At 38.6% G+C, this 19,713-nt stretch overlaps 1 protein-coding gene across 11 annotated transcripts in view; it reads right to left on the bottom strand.

Moving 5' to 3' along the window:
* Positions 1 to 19,713, bottom strand: part of CDC27 (cell division cycle 27) — a 73,958-nt gene that overhangs the window by 1,081 nt on the left and 53,164 nt on the right. For 7 of the 11 annotated variants that reach the window (XM_036268249.1, XM_036268250.1, XM_036268247.1 and 4 more), the window contains 5 exons: positions 18,058 to 18,266; positions 9,775 to 9,892; positions 6,964 to 7,092; positions 2,494 to 2,568; positions 1,741 to 1,897 (listed from right to left, as the gene is read on the bottom strand). In XM_036268249.1, the coding sequence (XP_036124142.1) occupies positions 1,741 to 1,897; positions 2,494 to 2,568; positions 6,964 to 7,092; positions 9,775 to 9,892; positions 18,058 to 18,266 (688 nt within the window). Of the gene's footprint in view, positions 1 to 1,740; positions 1,917 to 2,493; positions 2,569 to 6,963; positions 7,093 to 9,774; positions 9,893 to 18,057; positions 18,267 to 19,713 lie in introns of those variants that run through there. The other 4 variants (XM_036268255.1, XM_036268256.1, XM_036268257.1 and 1 more) reach the window with 2 other exon arrangements.

Raw genomic sequence — 19,713 nt, 5'->3', positions numbered from 1 at the left:
GACCTTAAATAAAGGTCCTTAAAAAATTCTGATATCCTTTAATAAAATGCAATTCAAGTTCTTTATTTTATAGCAAGGTCTGATATTCATTTACTGTATTTAACCTTTAATTAGAGTTTTAACTACTAAAACTGACTCTCTCTAATGAATTCCTCATTTCTACCCTAGGAATTAGAACTAGTTTTCTGAGGCATTAAAAAAAAGATGAACATTTCCTCCACTTTCGGGATAGTCCCTGCTAGTCCACAGAAATATAGAATTTAACATTCAGTTTAGAAAGGGTTATTGAGATTATGGAAATGATCATTTTAATTAAAGCCTTTAACTAAGTTTTCTGGAATGAAGGCATCTCAGTTTATCTCACCAGAAGTTATTCAAATCTCTTATTAAAAAATAATGCCCTGGCTGGTTTGGCTCAGTGGTTACAGTGTCGGCCCGCACACCAAAGTTGTGAGTTTGATTCTGATCAAGGGTATGTACCTCGGTTGTGGTTCAGTCCTGGCCCTGGTTGGAGTCATGCAGGAGGCAATCAATCGATGTTTCTCTCACATCGATGCTTCTCTCTCTCTCTCTCTCCATTCTTCCCTCTCACTCTATCGGAAGATAAATGGAGCCCTGGTTGGTTTGGTTTAGCAGTAAGAGTGTTGGCCCGTGGTCCAGAGACCTGGGTCCAGTTCCTGTTAAGGGCATGTACCTAGGTTGCAGTTTATCCCCCGCCATGGTTGGGGTTGTGTGGGAGGCAGTCACTTGATGTTCACATCGATGTTTCTATCTCTCCCTCCCACTCTATCTGAACAAAAATGGAAAAATGTCCTCGAGGATTAAAAAAAAAAGATAAATGGAAAGAGTATCCTCAGGTGAGGATTAAAAAAAATACTGACACATTAAGTCTTGGTTCTCACCAGTTATTTTAAGATATACACTCAATTTAGGGATAGAGTATTTATTGCCTTAAACTATAATTCTTTTTTAAAAAAAAACATGTTTTTATTGATTCTTCAGAAAGAGGAAAGGACAGACAGACAGAAACATCGATGTCTGAGAGAAACATTGATTGGCTGTCTCCTGCATGCCCCCCACCGGGGATCGAATCTGCAACCCAGGCACGTGCCCTGACCAGGAATCAAACAGGGACCTCTTAGTCCATGGAATGACGCTCAATCCACTGAGCCATACCAGCCAGGCCCCTAGAAATTGAGATACGTATATGGTCCCTGCTAGAGTGTGTGTGTGTGTGTGTGTGTGTGTGTGTGTGTATACACATATATATGCACATATATTTGGATTTTGAATTCTTTGAATTAGCAACTATTGCATATCTGTCAATAACTTAAAATGTGCACACATTTATTATTCATTCACATAGCACTTATAATGTTTTTAACATACCATCACATCTATCAAATTTTCCCCCCATTGAATTCCTAAAAAGCAGATAAAGCAGGCATCAGTTACATATTCAAATATAAACTGAGGCCCAGGTAAAAATCAGCAATGAGTTTGTCAGACTCATATAGCAAACTTGAACCAGAACTGAAACTAATTACCTGACTCCATATGTACTTTCTTATTTTATCACCCTATTCGATTTCCCTAAAATTCCATTTGGCATAAAGAATATACCATGATTAGAGAAATAAAATTTTAAAAAATCTAGTCCATCTTAACTCTGATGTGGTTTTTCACAGCTCTCAGGTTTGAGTAACCACAAAAAACCTAATTCATACTGACAATACTCACTGATCTGTTCTTCTTGGGTTATTGGCTCCTCATCATCTGGAAGGTAACGCTTATCAATTGCCTCTTTAATCTGGTTATTGGCTCCTTTAGGATCTAAATCCATAGCCCAAGAGAAATTCATCAGGGCGAGATGCGTCTGACCTAACTTCTTGTAAACCTAAAAATAAACAGCAGCACTACATTTTTCATTAAGTTGTGAGCTTCAACTATAAAATCCTAAACATTTATCATTTAAATTAGGCTCCTGATGTATGTGCTATAGACCCATTCTGATGACTAGGACATTTTCATCCTATAGAAGAACTCATGCCAACTTTTGAGTTCCTTTTAATATATTCAGATGTTATTTTTAGAATTCCTTGCCTTCATCTCTCAGGTAGTGAGATTCCAATAAAATATCACTCTGAATGGAACAATGACAATGGAAAAGAAATGGATTATAAACTGCTTGTTTAGCATTCATTTACAATGGTTCTTAAATGGAATTATTTAAACTCTTAACATCTGTCCACTGTTACCAACTACCTTAACCAACTGACATCTGGAAGCCCAGTCTGCACTGCTATTCATTTTCTTCTTTTGGTATTTTCTTAAATGTTAAAACTAAATCCATTCTTTATTCCCAGAGCATTTAGTTCAGAACTCTAGTTGAATTTGCTCCCTAAGTGTTACACAATAAGCATTATACTTATTCTCCAAAAGTTTACATTTGTTATGAAAGCCACAGTTTAGGACTATGGCCCCAATCTTTACCTTTCCTATTAAGAAGTACACGAGGGATTCTTTGGGAACAATTTGTTTCAATTCTTCAAGTTCTTGTAAAGCAGACTGCAAGAAGCAGAGAAAAACAACAGTAGCAAATTTTTACAAAGTTTCGACTAAGCAGGTATTATTTGATTTCCCAAATCATCTTAACTAAAGCTTACTAGATCTTAATGAATGACAACAGGAACTAAGAAATGACAGCAATTTACCAGAGTATACTGAAAACACACATTCATTCAGGTAGTGACAACCCTTGCTTTTGTCACTATTTTATTAAAAATAACAATACTCCATCACATAGTTGCAGAAAAAATCAATTCCAAAGTTCCATTAATAGACCTCCCTGACATAAGCACTAAGCATCATGTTGCATTTTAACTAATGATGAAGAGGCTCAAATTTAACACTCTGAATTGAATTAAAGCTGTCTAGTAATCTTTCTTCCTTCCCTCCCTCCCTCCCTCCCTTCCTTCCTTCCATTTTATTTTGTTAATCCTCACCCGAGGATATTTTTCCATTGTTTTTTTATTTTTATTTTTTTATCCTCACCAGAGGACACTTTTCCATTTTTTGTTCAGGTAGAGCGGGAGGGAGAGAGAGGGAGAGAGAGAGAGAAACATCGACGTGAAGGGACACATTGAGTGGCTGCCACCTGCACCACCAACCAGGGCCGAGGACAAACTGCAACCGAGGTACGTGCCCCCTAGTGGGAACTGAACCCGGATCTCTCTGGACTGCAGGCCGACGCTCTAACTGCTGAGCCAAACTGGCCAGGGCCATTGTTTTTTTAGATAGAGTAGAAGGGCCCTGGCCAGTCAGCTTAGCAGTTAAGAGTGTCAGCCCGTGGACCAATGAGTTGTGGGTTCAATTCTGGTCAAGGGCACATACCTTGACTGCAGTTCATCCCTGGCCCTGGTTGGGTCACGGGAGAGGCAACCAATCGATGTGTCTCTCTCACATTGATGTTTCTATCTCTCCCTCTCTCTCTTTCTCTCTCCCTTCCTCTTACTCTGATGATAAATAGAAAAATATCCTTGAGTGGGGATAAAAAAAAAAAAAAGAGTAGAAGGGAGAGAAAGGGAGAGGGAGAAGGAGAGGGGGAGAGAGGGGGAGAGGGAGAGGGAGAGGGGAGACATCAATTGGATGCCTCTTGCACAACCCTGAATGGGGCTAAAGGTTGAACCTGCAACCCAGGTAGGTGCCCTTGACTGGGATTCAAACTTGCGACCCTTTGGTCCTCGGGCCAACACTCTAACCACTGAGCCAAACCAGCCAGGGCTGTCTAATAATCTTTTGACCATTGCTAGAGACTTGGGGAGATTGAGGAGAAAAAGAAGAAATAAAATTTGTATTTAAAGAAATTATATAATGAGCCCTAGCTAGTGTGGCTCAGTTAATTGAACGTCATCCTACGCACCAAAATGTCACTGTTTCAATTCCCATTCAGGGCACGTGCCCAGGTTGTGGGCTCCATCTCCCAATTGCAGGCTCGATCCTCAGTAGGGGGCATGCAAGAAGCATCCAATCAATGTTTCTCACATCAATATTTCTTTTTCTTTTTAAATACGTTTTTATTGATTTTTTAGAGAGACAGATGAGAGAAATACATCAACTGGCTGCCTCCTGCATACCCCGTACTAGGGATCAAGCCCACAACCCTGGCATGTGCCCTGACCAGGAATGGAACCAGGACTTCTCAGTCCATTAGTCCACTGGAGGACACTCAATCCACTGAGCTACACTGGCGGGGCTCAGATAGATATTTCTATCTCTCTTTCCCTAAAAACAAAACAAAAAATCAATAGAAACAAATTTAAAAAATACAATAAAAAATAAAATCAGCCCTGGCAGGTTTGGCTCAACGGTTAGAGCGTCGGCCCGCTGACCAGAGAGGCCCAGGTTCGGTTCCCGCTAAGGGCATCTACCTCGGTTGCAGTTTGTCCCCAGCCCTGGTTGGGAGGCAGCCACTCGATGTGTCCCTTTAACATCGATGTTTCTCTCGCTCGCTCTCTTCCTCTCTCCTTCCTGCTCTATCTGAAGATAAATGCAAAAATGTCCTCAGGTGAGGATAAAAATGAAAAAAAAATAAAATAAAAATAAAATAAATGAAAATATTTAAAAAAATAAAAAAGGTCTGGTCAGTGTGGCTCAGTGGTTGAACATCAACCCATGCACCAAGAGGTCATTGGTTCAATTCCCAGTCAGGGCACATGTCCAGGTTGTGGGCCGAATCCCCAGTAGGGGGCATGCTGGAGGCGGCCAATCGATGCTCTCTCTCATCAATGTTTCTCTCTCTCTCTCTTCCTTCCTCTCTATCTCAAATAAATAAAGAAAAATGAATGAATGAATGAATGAATGAATGAATAAATAAATAAAGCCCTGACCGGTTTGGTTCAGCTGTTAAGAGTGTTGGCCTGTGCAGCTGTTAAGAGTGTTGGCCTGTGGACCAATTAGTTGCGGGTTCAATTAGTTGCGGGTTCAAGGGCAGGTACCTTGGTTGTGGTTCGTCCACGGCCCTGGTCAGGATTGTCCACGGCCCTGGTAAGGATCGTGCCGGGAGCAACTTGTCAATGTGTCTTTCTCACTCGATGTTTCTCTTTCTCTCTCTCTCTCTCTCTCTCCCTGCTCACTCCCACTTTATCTGAAGATAAATGGAAAAGTATCCTCGAGTGAGGATTAAAAAAATAAAAATAAAATAAAAACTACACCCTGGCCAGTTTGGCTTAGCGGTTAGAGCATTGGCCTGCAGACCAGACATTCTCAGGTATGGTTCCTGCTAAGGGCACGTACCTCGGTTGCAGTTTGTCCCCGGCCCTGGTTGGGGTCATGTGGGTGGCGACAAGTTGATGTGTCTCTCTCACATTGATGTTTTTCTCTCTCTTTTCCCCCTTTTCTCCCTCCTGCTCTATCTGAAGATGAATGCAAAAAAAAGTCCTCGGGTGAGGATAAAAAATAAAAATAAATAAATAAATAAAAAAGGGCAAAAACAGTAGGACTAGATATTCACTTCTTCAAAAAGAAAAACAGAGTTAAGACTAGAATTATTGAATAAATGACATAGAATAAATTCTACATTTGATTCCTTTTATACAGGTTGTCCCCCCAAAATATATACATACACTATTGCAGATTCTATTACATTTTCAAAATGAAATGTATTTTAATAAACACTGCCTTTATAATTATTCTAAGCATGTATATATTTTTTTGGGGGGGTACACCGTGTATTTTGCTAAAAAATATTTTTCCTTATTGATTTTTTTTTTTATCCTCACCCGAGGACATTTTTCTATTTTTTGTTCAGATAGAGTGGGAGGAAGAGAGAGAGAGAGAGAGAGAGAGAGAGAGAGAGAGAGAGATCAATGTGAAAGGGACATACTGAGTGGTTGCCAACTGCATGACCCAACCAGGGCCGGGGACAAACTGCAACCGAGGTACGTGCCCTTAGTGGGAACCGAACCTGGCTCTCTCTGGACCGCAGACCGATGCTCTAACTGCTGAGTCAAACCGGCCAGGGCTCCTTATTGATTTTTAGAGAGAGAGAGAAACATCGATTGGCTGCCTCCTGCATGACCCTTACTGGGGATCAAGCCCACAACCTGGGATGTGCCCTGACCGGGAATCAAATTGGTGACCTCTTGGTGCGTGGGTTGATGCTCAACCACTGAGCCACACTGGCTGGGCAATCTTACTTTTTTAGTTTTTTTTTTATCCTCACCCGAGGATATTTTTCCATTTTTTGTACAGATAGAGTGGGAGGGAGAGAGAGGAAGGGAGAGAAAGTGAGAAACATCGACGTGAAGGGACACATCGAGTGGCTGCCACCCGCACGACCAACCAGGGCCGGGGACAAACTGCAACCGAAGTACGTGCCCTTAGCGGGAACCGAACCCGGGTCTCTCCGGACCGCAGGTCGACACTCTAACCGCTGAGCCAAACTGGCCAGGGCCAATCTTACTTTTTAAAAAAAAATATGTTTTATTGATTTTTTAGAGAGAGGAACGGAGAGAGAGACAAAAACATCAATGTAAGAAACATCGATCAGCTGCCTCCTGCATGCCCCCCACTGGGGATCAAGCCTGCAACCTAGGCATGTTCCCTGACTGGGAATTGAACCCAGACCTCTCAGTCCATGGGAGGCCGCTCAATCCACTGAACCACACAGGCTGGGCTAGGCCTTATATTTAAGGTAACTTCCTGATGGAAAACTGCCTTTCTCTCTACAAAATCTTTACAGGGAATAACCACATATTCCTAAATATCTACACAACCATCCTTCCTATGAATATTTCATGAATGAAATTACAAAGACAATGAAATTAATAGCTTTTAAAAATGGGGAAAATGAAATAAACAAGATAAAAATTAAAGTACAAATAACTTTTGGTTTATTACAAAAAGGGGCAAAACTTCCTAAGCAATACAAACCTGAAGACCATTAAGACATATATCTCTTACCTTATATTTTTCATTTGCAAATAAAACTGAGGCTCTGTGAAATTTGCATAGAGGGTTCTTAGGATCAATAACAATGGCTTTGTTTAGGGTATCCAAAGCCTTCTCAGATTTTTTCAGTGCATGCTGAACCTGTAAAAAATAAAAGATTCTATTAATGTTTCCTTTTAATATTTTTGAAGAAAGGTGAGAACCAAATAATGTGACTCAAAACCAATAGAAAGATAATAAAACTACTAGAGATAAGGTTGTATGGTCTCACTGGATTGTCCACTAGGTTAAGTGAATTTAGTAACTGATTACCAAACTGTTAACAGAGTATCTCTAAAATCTCTTCCTACTCTAGTTAAACTGCTTCACTTTAAAGAAAACAATACTTAAGTCCAAAGATGTTAAATAACTTGCTCTGGGATCAGATCCTAGGTCCTCTAGTGTCCAATTCACCATTATGTATCCATAATAATTAAGATCCTATCTTTAGAAAAGACATTAGGTTACCTTTAAGTCTAAAAGGCAAGTAAAACCTTGGTTTTCCCTTCACAAGAAAATCTGCACTATTTAGCTTAGATAATACTCAAATTTCAAAAGGTCTATTATGGTCCTTTAAGTAACAGGCTTTTTAAAAGTGTGTTAAAAATCCCCTAGATTTGGCTCTAAACGTTACAAACCTTGTTTCACTAAGAACTATTACACTTTTACCTATTTTAGAAATTTATTATAAAAATAATTATTCTGTCTTGCATATTCAAAAACCATTAATATGTAATACCAGAAAATAAATTATTTATTTTAAGTAACTTTAAAAAAGACCCAAGCCTCACTATTCATTCATATGTATATACTTATATTCTGCTATGTTCCTCCTTGGATGAGTTACATGTTAGAAATAAAGTGATGGATGTGGCTGTGGAACTTTAACCAATGTCACTGTGAAAGTTGGTACTGCCAACATCTGGTTGCTAAATTAATCTATGCAATGATCTTTGCAGAAGGTTATTACTACATGTGGCCAAATACTCTGCCCACAAGGCTGAAATCCTAAATTCTAGGTTCCTTAACAGAGAAAAGCACACTCTTTTTTTTTTTTTATCCTCAGCCGAAGACATTTCTTCATTTTTTATTCAGATAGAGTGGGAGGGAGAGAGAGAGAAATATCGATGTGAAAGGGACACATTCAGTGGTTGCCACCCGCATGACCCAACCAGGGCTGGGGACAAACTGCAACCAAGGTACATGCCCTTAGCGGGAACCGAACCTGGGTCTATCTGGACCACAGGCCGACGCTCTAACCACTGAGCCAAACCGGCCAGGGCAAAAGCATACTCTCTTATCTGACAACGTCCTCCAATAAACCACTCAAAATGTTAAAAACAATCTCTTCCACAATAACTTCAAAAGAAAGCTTATTTTTTAAAAATGTCCAACTTTCCTAAAAATTATCAAGAGATACTCGTTTGATTTCCTCATCTTAAGTGATGAAAATAATTTTTAAGTCAACATATGTTCTCTCTCTCTCTCTCTCTATATATATATATATTTTTTTTTAAATCCTCACTCGAGGATATTTTTCCATTTATTTTCAGACAGACTGGGAGGGAGACAGAGAGAGAGAGAAACATCAATGTGAGAGAGACACAATCAGTTGCCTCCCGCTCAACCCCAACGAGGGCTGGGATCGAACCACAACTGAAGCATGCATTCTTGACTGGAATTGAACCCGTGACTCTTTTGGTCTATGGGCTGATGCTCTAACCACTAAGCAAACCAGCCAGGGCTTTCTCTATTTTTTGCATAGTATCTAACCATAAAATTTACCATGTCAATTTTAAGAAAAATTATAAAGAACTATAATTCTTCCCCCCAAATGAATAGTAAAATTAAAAAAAAACATCATTTCCCCATATTGTATGCTGATTCCCATAAAACAAACTTGTTGAGAGAAAGATAAAGGGGTGGGGGAGAGAAAGAGGAGAGAGAGCAAGAACAAAAACTTAAGCTACTGAGCTTACAAATAAACGAATAAATAAGATTTTAATAAGCAAACATACCTTCCTCCTATCAAAGTACAACTTATTATCAGATATATAAAAATTTTTAAACATAAGCCCTGGCCAGTTTTGCCCAGTGGTTAGAGCGTCGACCTGAGGATCAGAGAGACCTGGGTTCGGTTCCCGCTAAGGGCGCGTACCTTGGTTGCAGTTTGTCCCCGGCCCTGGTTGGTCGTGCAGGTGGCAGTCACTCGATGTGTCCCTTTCACATCGATGTTTCTCTCTTTCTCTCTCTCTCTCCCCCTCCCACACTCTATCTGAAAAAAAATGAAAAACAATATCCTCGGGAGAAGATAAAAAAAAAAAATTTTAAACATAAAATTAGTGATCTACATTGCCTTATAATAATTATAATTAACACTAATATACCTATATCACTTAAGAGGCTACAACACAGGAAACCACTTGCCTTAAAATATTAATTGCTTAATATAGGAGCTAAATAGTAATGTGGAAAAATACTTTTAAAAAAAATAAAGTATCTCATGTGAGTCTTATAAGAACCCTATGAGGTAGGCAAGGTGGTATTATTTGTCATTCATAAAATAGAAGCTCAGAGAAACTAAGTGACTTGCCCAAGAGATGAGGCTACATCAGTTATTTCTCTTTATGCCAAAAAAAGGTGGTGTTTTTGGCTGTAAAAGAACCCAGGATACTGTTTCAAGAATAACAATGGTAACAAAAAGTCCCTAATTCTTATTCTAGCAATGAAGCCAATAACAAACACATTTCAAATGGGAGATAGAACGTTTACAAAGCTACTTACTACTCCAATGTGGCAAAGTAAAACTGAACTTTGAGGGTTAATATCAAGTGCTTTCTGGAAATGCATTTCTGCAAGGCTGAATTTTTCTTGCTTGTAATAAATCATTCCTAAACCATACCTGAAAGTATAAACGTATAGTTTTAGAGATATGGTGGCTAATTTGTTCAACTAATAAAAGAATTATATGTGGAACCTAATAAACCAGTAGAAAAATCATCAAAGCATTTTAGACAAGTCACTTTTACATGTAAAAACAGTAAGTCAAATCAATCCATCAGATAAAACTGACAATGTGGAAAAAAAGAAACCACATCCTTAAACCCACTACTACAATCAAGATTTAACAGCTACTTTTTACTGTGTGGTGGTTATGTATGTGCTAACAACTTTGTTAAATTCTTTACATAAATTACCTAATTTAATCCTAGGAGAAACCAAGGAGATTGTACTGTTATTATTCACATTTTCAAATAAGAAAACTGAGGCTTAGAGAAGTTAAATTAACTTGCCCAAAGTTAATAGCTAATAAGCACTCTAACCAGATCCTTCCTTTATGATTCCAAAACCCTAAACTCCTAACAATGCTATTTCCATATTCTTTGTCCAAATGTGTACCTATTTTATGTAATTACAATACACAAAGTGTCATGTTCCTCTTCCCCTCTCCTCACTTACTATATCAAAAACATGCTCCTATAGACTTCAAAATTATAAATTTTAAAGGCTGTATAATAGCATATTAGGTTGATATACAGGTATTTCTCCTGAATTTTTAAAACATCAAATGAATACAGTGTGACTGACTTGCATTAAGGAGACCTCTCTTGATTATAACTAGATAATGATGATCAAATAAGCACTAAATGAATAAGAAAAAACACACACACTGTATCTGCTTTGAGTGGCTTTGTTTATCATTATAATGGTATCAGAGGTGAAGAAAGGGTATAAAACGCTCTACTAATGATGGTGAAGGTGGGGCTAACAAAAGAAAGACTATTTACTTTGGAGCTGGAATAATAACTTTACTTAATGTTTAGTTAGATACTTATAGTTAACTAAATACCTTAATATTTAAATTCTTCCTAGTAAAAGCCTGCCACTCTGAATATTCCTTTTTCCCAAATGAAACAATAATTTTTACAACATAATTTTTGACACAGTAAAGTTTTTAAGAATGAAAGACAGAATAGACACTACACATCTAGGAAAACAAGTCCTATTATAGACTGAATTTTTTAAAAAACATTTTTTTCTTTATTGATTTGAGAGAGAAAGGGAGAGGGAGACAGAGAGAGAGAAACATCGACGAGAGAGAACCTCGATCGCCTCCTGTGCGCCCCCACTGGGGAATGGCCTGCCACCTGAGCATGTGCCCTGAACTGGAATCAAACTGAGGACCTCTTCATGTATGGGTTGACTCTCAACCACTGAGCCACACCAGCCGGGCTACAAACTGAATTCTTAAAATATTACAGAGAACTTTATATTTATGTGAAGAGAAGTCAGTGTTGACAAGGCCTGGCTGCTTTTTATTTATTTTATTTATTTATTTATTTTTAAAAAAATTTTTGGTGCGTGCCCCTAGCGGAAACTGAACCCGGGACTCTCTGGTCTGCAGGCCGATGCTCCAACCGCTGAAACAAACCGGCCAGGGCGGCCTGACTGTTTAATGTACAGCAGAAGCTAGCACTCATCAGGCCATTTTACAAGCAATGTTAACTACTTAGAAATGAGATAAAATTCATTAAAAATATACATAAATCAAAAACTATTTTAGGAAGACTCGACAGTGGTGTTTAACGTGGGTCCTCCCTCGCTCATCCAAACCCAGGAGAGGGAGCCACAAACAACAGAACACCAATGCCCACAGGGAAAATTTGGCAGGCTCCAAAGCCCGTTGTGATAGCCAAAATGGTGAAACAAAGAAACAAATGCTAAATGAAAGAACAAGAGACCTCTACTGAAGATGAGGTAAATGAGGAGCAGTTAAGCAAGTTAACAGAGCTAGAATTCAGAGCCATGATCTTGAGGAAGTTCAACAGCATGAGTACGGACATCAACACCATGAGTAAAGACAAAGAAATGTTGAAAATCAACCAATTGGAAATGAAAAACCACCAAGAAGAAATGAAGAATGACATAGCAGAAATAAAGAACACATTGGAAGGTCTAAACAGCAGAGTAGAGGAAGCTGAGGACCCGATCAGTGAATTAGAAGAAAGGCTAGAAAAAAAATAAACCAATCAGAAAAACAAAAGGAAAAAAACAGGAAGACAGTTTAAGAGAACTGTGGGACAACTGGAAACATAATAATATTCACATCATAGGAGTCCCCGAAGAAGAAGAAAATAAGCAAGGGTTAGAGAATATATTTGAAGAAATAGAGACAGAAAACTTCCCTAATTTGGGAAGGAAGAAGGCATTCAAGTTCAAGAAGCATAGAGAGCCCCAAATAAGAAGAACCCAAACAGGCCCACACCAAGACACATTAGTAATTAAAATGTCAAAAGTTAAAGACAAAGAGAGAATCCTACAAGCAGCAAGAGATAAGCAACAGGTTACCTACAAAGGAACCCCCACAAGGCTCTCCTTCTCAACAGAAACACTACAGGCCAGAAGGGAATGGCATGAAGTAATCAAGGTGATGAAAAACAAAGATCTGAATCCAAGACTACTCTACCCAGCAAGGCTATCATTCAAAATAGACGGTCAAATAAAAAGCTTCCCAGACAAAAAAAAGGCTAAGGGAATACATTAGCACCAAACAAGCACTGCAAGAAATGTTAAAAGGACTGCTGTAATTAGTAGAGGAAATAGGAAGAAAAATATAACCACACTAAACAAAAATGGCAATAAATAAGTACATATCAGTAATCACCTTAAATGTAAATGGATTGAATGCTCCCATAAAAAGACACAGAGTAGCTGATTGGATAAGAAAGCATGACTCATCTATATGTTGTTTACAAGAGACCCACCTGACAACAAAAGACTCACATAGGTTGAAAGTGAAGAGAAGGGATGAAAAAAAAATCTTCCAAGCAAATGAAAAGGAAAAAAAAGCTTGGCTAGCAATACTTATATCTGATGAAATAGACTTCAAAATGAAGGCCATAACTAGAGACAAAGAAGGCCACTACATGATATTGAAAGGATCTATCCAACAGGAAGATATAACCTTGATAAACATATATGCACTCAATATAAGGGCACCAAAATATATTAAAAATCTTCTGGAGGACTTCAAAGGAGAAGTTGACAGCAATACAATCATAGCATGGGACTTCAACACCCTGCTGACATCAATGGATAGATCCTCTAGACAAAAAATTAGCAAGGAAACAGAGACTCTAAATGAAGCACTAGGCCAAATGGATTTAATAGATATCTACAGAGAATTATGCCCCAAAACTACAGAATTAACATTCTTCTCAAGTGCACGTGGGATATTCTCAAAGATAGACCACATGTTAGGACACAAACTAAATCTCTACAAGTTCAAGAAGATTGAAATCATAATAAGCAACTTCTCAGATCACAATGGCATGAAACTAGAAATCAATTGCAACAAGAACATGCAAAGACATTGGAACACATGGAGGCTAAATAGCATGTTATTAAACAATGAATGGGTTATCGAGGAGATCAAGAAAGAAATTAAAAACTTCCTGGAAACCAATGAATATGAACACACAACAGCACAAAATGTATGGGATGCAGCAAAAGCAGTTCTGAGAGGGAAGTTCATAGCACTACAGGCCTACCTCAAGAAACAAGAAAAATTTCTAATAAACTATCTAACCTCACAACTTAAAGAACTAGAAAGCAAAAAGAAAACCCAGAGCAAGTAGAAGGAAGTAAATAGTAAAGATCAGAGCAAAAATAAATGACATAGAGACCAAAAAAACAAATCAAAGGATCAATGAAACAAAGACCTGGTTTTTCGAAAAGATAAACAATATTGATGGACCCTTAGCTAGACTCATCAAGAAACAAAGAAGAGAACCCAAATACACAAAATCAGAAATGAAAGAGGAGAAGTAACAACTGACACCACAGAAATACAAAAGATCGTTAACAACTATTATGAACAATTATATGGCAACAAATTCGACAATCTAAGCAAAGTGGACAAATTTCTAGAAACACATAGTCTCCCAAAACTGGACAGGGGAGAGATAGAAAACTTGAACAGACCAATAACAACTAAGGAAACTGAAGAGGTAATCAAGACATTCCCAGCAAATGAAAGCCTAGGCCTGGATGGCTTCACGGGGGAGTTTTATCGAACATTCAAAAAAGAACTAACACCCATTCTCCTCAAACTATTTCAAAAAATTCAAGAAGAAGGAAGACTTCCAAACTTGTTTTATGAGGCCAGCATAATTCTAATTCCAAAACCAAAAAAAGACACTACCAAAAAAAGAAAACTACAGGCCAATATCCCTGATGAACATAGGCGCCAAAATCCTGAACAAAATACTAGCAAATCGAATCCAGCAATACATCAAAAAAATTATTCACCATGACCAAGTGGGAGTCATCCCAGAAATGCAAGACTGGTAAAATATTTGCAAATCAATAAATGTGATACACCACATAAATAAAATGAAGAATAAAAACCACACGATCATATCAATACATGCTGAAAAAGCATTCGACAAAATCCAGCATCCATTTCTGATAAAAACGCTCAGCAATGTGGGAATAGAGGGATCATATCTTGACATAATAAAGGCCATATACGAAGACCTACAGCCAACATCATACTCAATGGACAGAAACTAAAAGCATTTCCCTTAAGAACAGGAAGAAGACAGGGATGCCCACTTTCACCACTCTTTTTTTTTTATCCTCACTCGAGGACATTTTTTGATATTTTGTTCAGATAAAGTGGGAGGGAGGGAGGGAGAGAGAAACATCGATGTGAAAGGGACACATCGAGTGGTCACCACCCATAGGACCCAATCAGGGCCGGGGACAAACTGCAACGGAGGTACGTGCCCTTAGTGGGAACCGAACCCGGACCTCTCCAGACCGCAGGCCAATGCAATAACCTCTGAGCCAAACTGGCCAGGGCTCACCACTCTTATTTAACATAGTACTGGAAGTCTTAGCCACAGCAATCAGAAAAAATAAAAGGGATCCAAATTGCAAAGGAGGAAGTGAAACTGTCATTATTTGCAGATGACATGATATTATACATAGAAAACCCTAAAGACTCCATCAAAAATCTACTAGACTTAATAAATGAATTTGGCAAAGTAGCAGGATACAAAATTAACATCAAGAAATCAACGGCATTCTTATATACCAATGATGAATTTTCAGAAAGAGAAACTGAAAAAACAATCCCATTTACCATCATGGCAAAAAAAATTAAGATACCTAGGAATAAACTTAACCAAAGAAGTAAGGACCTGCCCTGGCCAGTTTGGCTCAGCGGTAAGAGCGTCGGCCTGCGGTCCGGAGAGACCCGGGTTCGGTTCCTGCTAAGGGCACATACTTTGGTTGCAGTTTGTCCCCGGCCCTGGTTGGTCGTGCGGGTGGCAGCCACTCGATGTGTCCCTTCACGTCGATGTTTCTCTCTCTCTCTCCCTTCCTCTCTCTCCCTCCCACTCTATCTGTACAAAAAAATGGAAAAATATCCTCGGGTGAGGATTAAAAAAAAAAAAAAAGAAGAAGTAAGGACCTATTTGCAGAAAACTACAGGACATTGGAAAAAGAAATAGAGGAAGATATAAAAATGTGGAAGCACACACCTTGTTCATGGATTGGAAGAATTAACATCTTAAAATGTCCATATTACCCGAAGCAATCTATAGATTCAATGCAATCTCCATCAAAATACCAACGACATATTTCACAAAACTAGAACATATACTTCAAAAGTTCATATGGAACCAAAAAAGACCCCGAATAGCCACAGCAATCTTGAAAAAGAAGGACAAAGTAGGTGGGATCACAATACCGGATATCAGGTTATACTACAGAGCTACTGTAATCAAAACAGCCTGGTACTGGCACAAGAACAGGCATACAGACCAGTGGAACAGAACAGAGAACTCAGAAATGGACCCAAGACATTATGCACAATTAATATTTGACAAAGGAGGCAAGAGCATACAATGGGGTAAAGATAGCCTCTTTAATAAATGGTGCTGGGAAAATTGGACAGCTACATGCAAAAAAATGAAACTAGACCATCACCTTACACCATACACTAAAATAACCTCAAAATGGATAAAAGACTTAAATGTGATCCGTGAATCCATAAAAATCCTAGAAGAAAATGTAGGCAACAAAATTTCGGACATCATACACAGCAGAATTTTCACTGATAGATCACCTAAGGCAAAAGAAACAAAGGAAAAAATGAACACATGGGACTACATCAAACTAAGAAGCTTCTGCACAGCAAAAGAAATAACCATCACAATGGAAAGGCAACCCACTGTACGGGAGAGCATCATTGCCAATGATACATCAGATAAGGGTTTAATTTCCAAAATATATAGAGTGCTCATACAACTCAACAAAAGGAAGACAAAGAACCCAATTAAAAAATGAGCAAAGGAGTTGGATAGACACCTCTCCAAACAGGGCATACAAATGGCCAATAGACATATGAAGAAATGCTCAACATCACTAATCATCAGAGAGATGCAAATTAAAACAACAATGAGGTATCACCTCACACCTGTCAGAATGGCTGCCATCAACAAATCATCAAACAAGTGTTGGCAAAAGTGTGGAGAAAAGGGGCCTCTAGTACACTGCTGGTGGGAATGCAGACTGGTGTAGCCATTATGGAAAACACTATGGTGTTAACTCAAAACATTAAAAATTAAATTACCATTTGACTCAGTGACCCCACTTCTAGGAATATACCCTAAGAAGTCTGAAACACCAATCAGAAAGAATATATGTACCCCCATGTTCATAGCAGCACTATTTACAATAGCTAAGATCTGGAAACAGCCCAAGTGTCCATCAGTAGACGAATGGATAAAAAAGCTGTGGTTATGGTACATATACAAAATGGAGCACTATGCAACTGTAAGAAAGAAAGATCTCTTATCCTTTGAGACGACGTGGAGGAACCTGGAAAGTATTATTCTAAGCGAAACAAGCCAAGCAGAACAAGACAAATACCACATGATCTTACTTGTGTAATATAATGATCATAACAGTCTGAGGAATAGGGTAGACCCAGAGACATGGAAGTAGAGTACAGAGTGACAACCCTCCGAAGAGGGAGTGTGGGGGGAGGGAAGAGAATAAAAAAAAAAGAAAAAAAACTATTTTAGGAATCTAGTGCCTCAGATTTAGTGAGAAACAGAATAAAATTCAACTGCTTTAATGATTAACTCAAAAGATAAAACAAAAACAAAAAAAACAAAGTCTGACATAAAAACTACCCAAAATACCAAAATAATACTTAAAAAAAATGTTTTTAATGATTTTAAGGTGAGAGAGAAAGGGAAAGGGAGAGAAAAACACAGATTGACCGCCTCTTGCACACCCCCTACTGGGGATTGAGCCTGAAACCTGGGCATCTATCAGTGACCTCCCGGTGCATGGGATGATGCTCAAGCAACTGAGCCACATAGGCCAGGGCAAAATAACACCTCTTTATATTTTAACTATTAAGCCAGTCAAGAAAAATATAGTAAAACATCAGCAGTAAATATAGTGTTGAGGCAGAATAAGAACAAACTTTCCCATGTCTTCTTCAGTTGATGACAATATGAGCCAGGTTGTACCTTCTTATCTGTCTACTTGTGCACAAGTACAAAAAGTAAAACCTGAGTTCTTAATAAACTTAATTAACTAGAATCAGTACTTATAAACTAGAACAGTGTCAAAGAACAACTAGTAGATGGTTTTCAATGTTTATATTCTATTATCCAATGGTGAATCATACTACTTCTCTCCACTTTCCATCATAATCACCATTTTAGTGTTCTAAGAGAAAGAAATCAAAGTTATAAAACCAATTATTTGCAAAAGTCTGGTAGGAGAAAAGGTTGAAACTGTTGAGTATAAGGATCTGGTATTCTATGATCTAGTATTCTATTATCATTAGTTAATTGAAGAGTTTGTTAACGGTATAAACCTCACATAAAAAACATTTTGGTTGGATGTTATCAACTAGTATGTACCAATCTTAAGTATTAGTAATCAAATTCATGACAATAAAGAGATATTTAACAAGAAATATTACTAAGTATCGGCCCCATCAATAAGACACTGTCTTTGCACAGCAATAGCACTTACCATGCATTATAATGTCTAGGATTGACTCTGATAGCATTTCGAAAACAAGCTAATGCTTTGTCTAATTCTTCAGTTAAGACAAACTCGTGCCCTAACAGAGTATAGGCATAAGCATAATTTGGATCAACCTGGATAGCTCTCTGGAAGAATTTAATTGCAATATCATGTTCCCGTTGCAAACTGAAACAGTTCCCTGCAGCACACCAGGCCTTAAAAAAATGGAAACAAAAAACAAATGCACAATTAAATTTTTGTTTTATTTTTTTCCTAACAACAAATCTATGGCTAAAATTAAAACAGAAAGAGAAAATCTGAACAGTTTTTTTTGTTTTGTTTTGTTTTTTAATCCTCACCCAAGGATATTTTCCCATTTGATAGAATGAGAGGGAGGGAGGGAGGGAGGGAGGGAGAGAGAGAGAGAAAGAGAGAGAGAGAGAGAGAAACATGGACTGGTTGCCTACCACGAGAACCCAACCAGAGCCTGGGACTGAACTAAGGTATGTGCCCTTGACCAGAATCAAAGCCATGACTCTCTGGTTTGTGGGACAATGCTCTAACCACTGAGCAAAACCAGCCAGAGCAAAACTGAACAGTTTTAATAGATATAGTCAATCTTTATTATTCACAGATTCCATATCTGCAAAACTGCCTACTTCCTAAAATTTATTTTAAAACCCAAATTAGCCCTGACCAGTTTTGCTCAGCAGTTAGAGTGTCAGCCTGCGGTCCAGAGAGACCTGGGTTCGGTTCCCGCTAAGGGCACGTACTTCAGTTGCAGTTTGTCCCCAGCCCTGGTTGGGTCATGCGGGCGGCAACCACTCGATGTGTCCCTTTCACGTTGATGTTTCTCTCTCTCTGTCTCTTCTTCTCTCTCCCTCCCACTCTATCTGAACAAAAAATGGAAAAATATCTTCGGGTAAGAATAAATAAAAATAAAACCCAAATCAATACTTGCAGTGCTTTAGTGGACCCAAAATATGGGTTGCCTCAATATTATCAGTTGAGTTAAAAAAAGGACAATTCATGCCCTGGACGGTGTGGCTCAGTAATTAGAGCATCTGCCTGCACCCAGGAGTCTTGGGTTTCATTCCTAGTCAAGGGCACCTTGGTTGTAAGTTTGATGCCTAAGTCAACCAATCTATGTCTCTCTCCCTTCCCCCCTCCCACTCTATCTGAAAGTCAATGGAAAAATATCCTCAGGTGAGGATTTTTAAAAAAAGAATGGCCTTCTTGTTTTAGCAGGTCAGTGACCAAAAGATAGACACTGTAGGGGGCCAGTGCATGGAGTGCTTGGGTTCTGGGGCCAGATGGACAGTTTGAATCCCATCTCTGGCACCTGCTTGTATGGTGGCCTCAGGAAGACACCTTAACCCTTCTGCAGCTCATTTTCTTTTTTGTAAAATAAATAGAATGTACCAGGCCAAGTTGTTTTTAGGATAAAAGATGATAATCTATAATGAGGATGTGTGTGTGTGTTGTGTTTATTTCTCCAAGGAGCCATGATTCAGTATATGCTAATTCATCGGAGACTACAGAACATAACTCCCAAGTATAATAGGAACTGACTTTTATTTTATTCATTCATTCACTTTTGGTACGTGCCCCTAGTGGAAACCAAACCCGGGACTCTCTGGTCCACAGGTCAGCGCTTCAACC

Source organism: Molossus molossus, unplaced genomic scaffold (assembly GCF_014108415.1).
Source record: "Molossus molossus isolate mMolMol1 unplaced genomic scaffold, mMolMol1.p scaffold_m16_p_19, whole genome shotgun sequence".
In the NCBI taxonomy this organism is placed as follows: Eukaryota; Metazoa; Chordata; class Mammalia; order Chiroptera; family Molossidae; genus Molossus; species Molossus molossus.
Note: the sequence above shows the minus strand (reverse complement) of the source record. Positions and strands in the feature narration are given on the sequence as shown.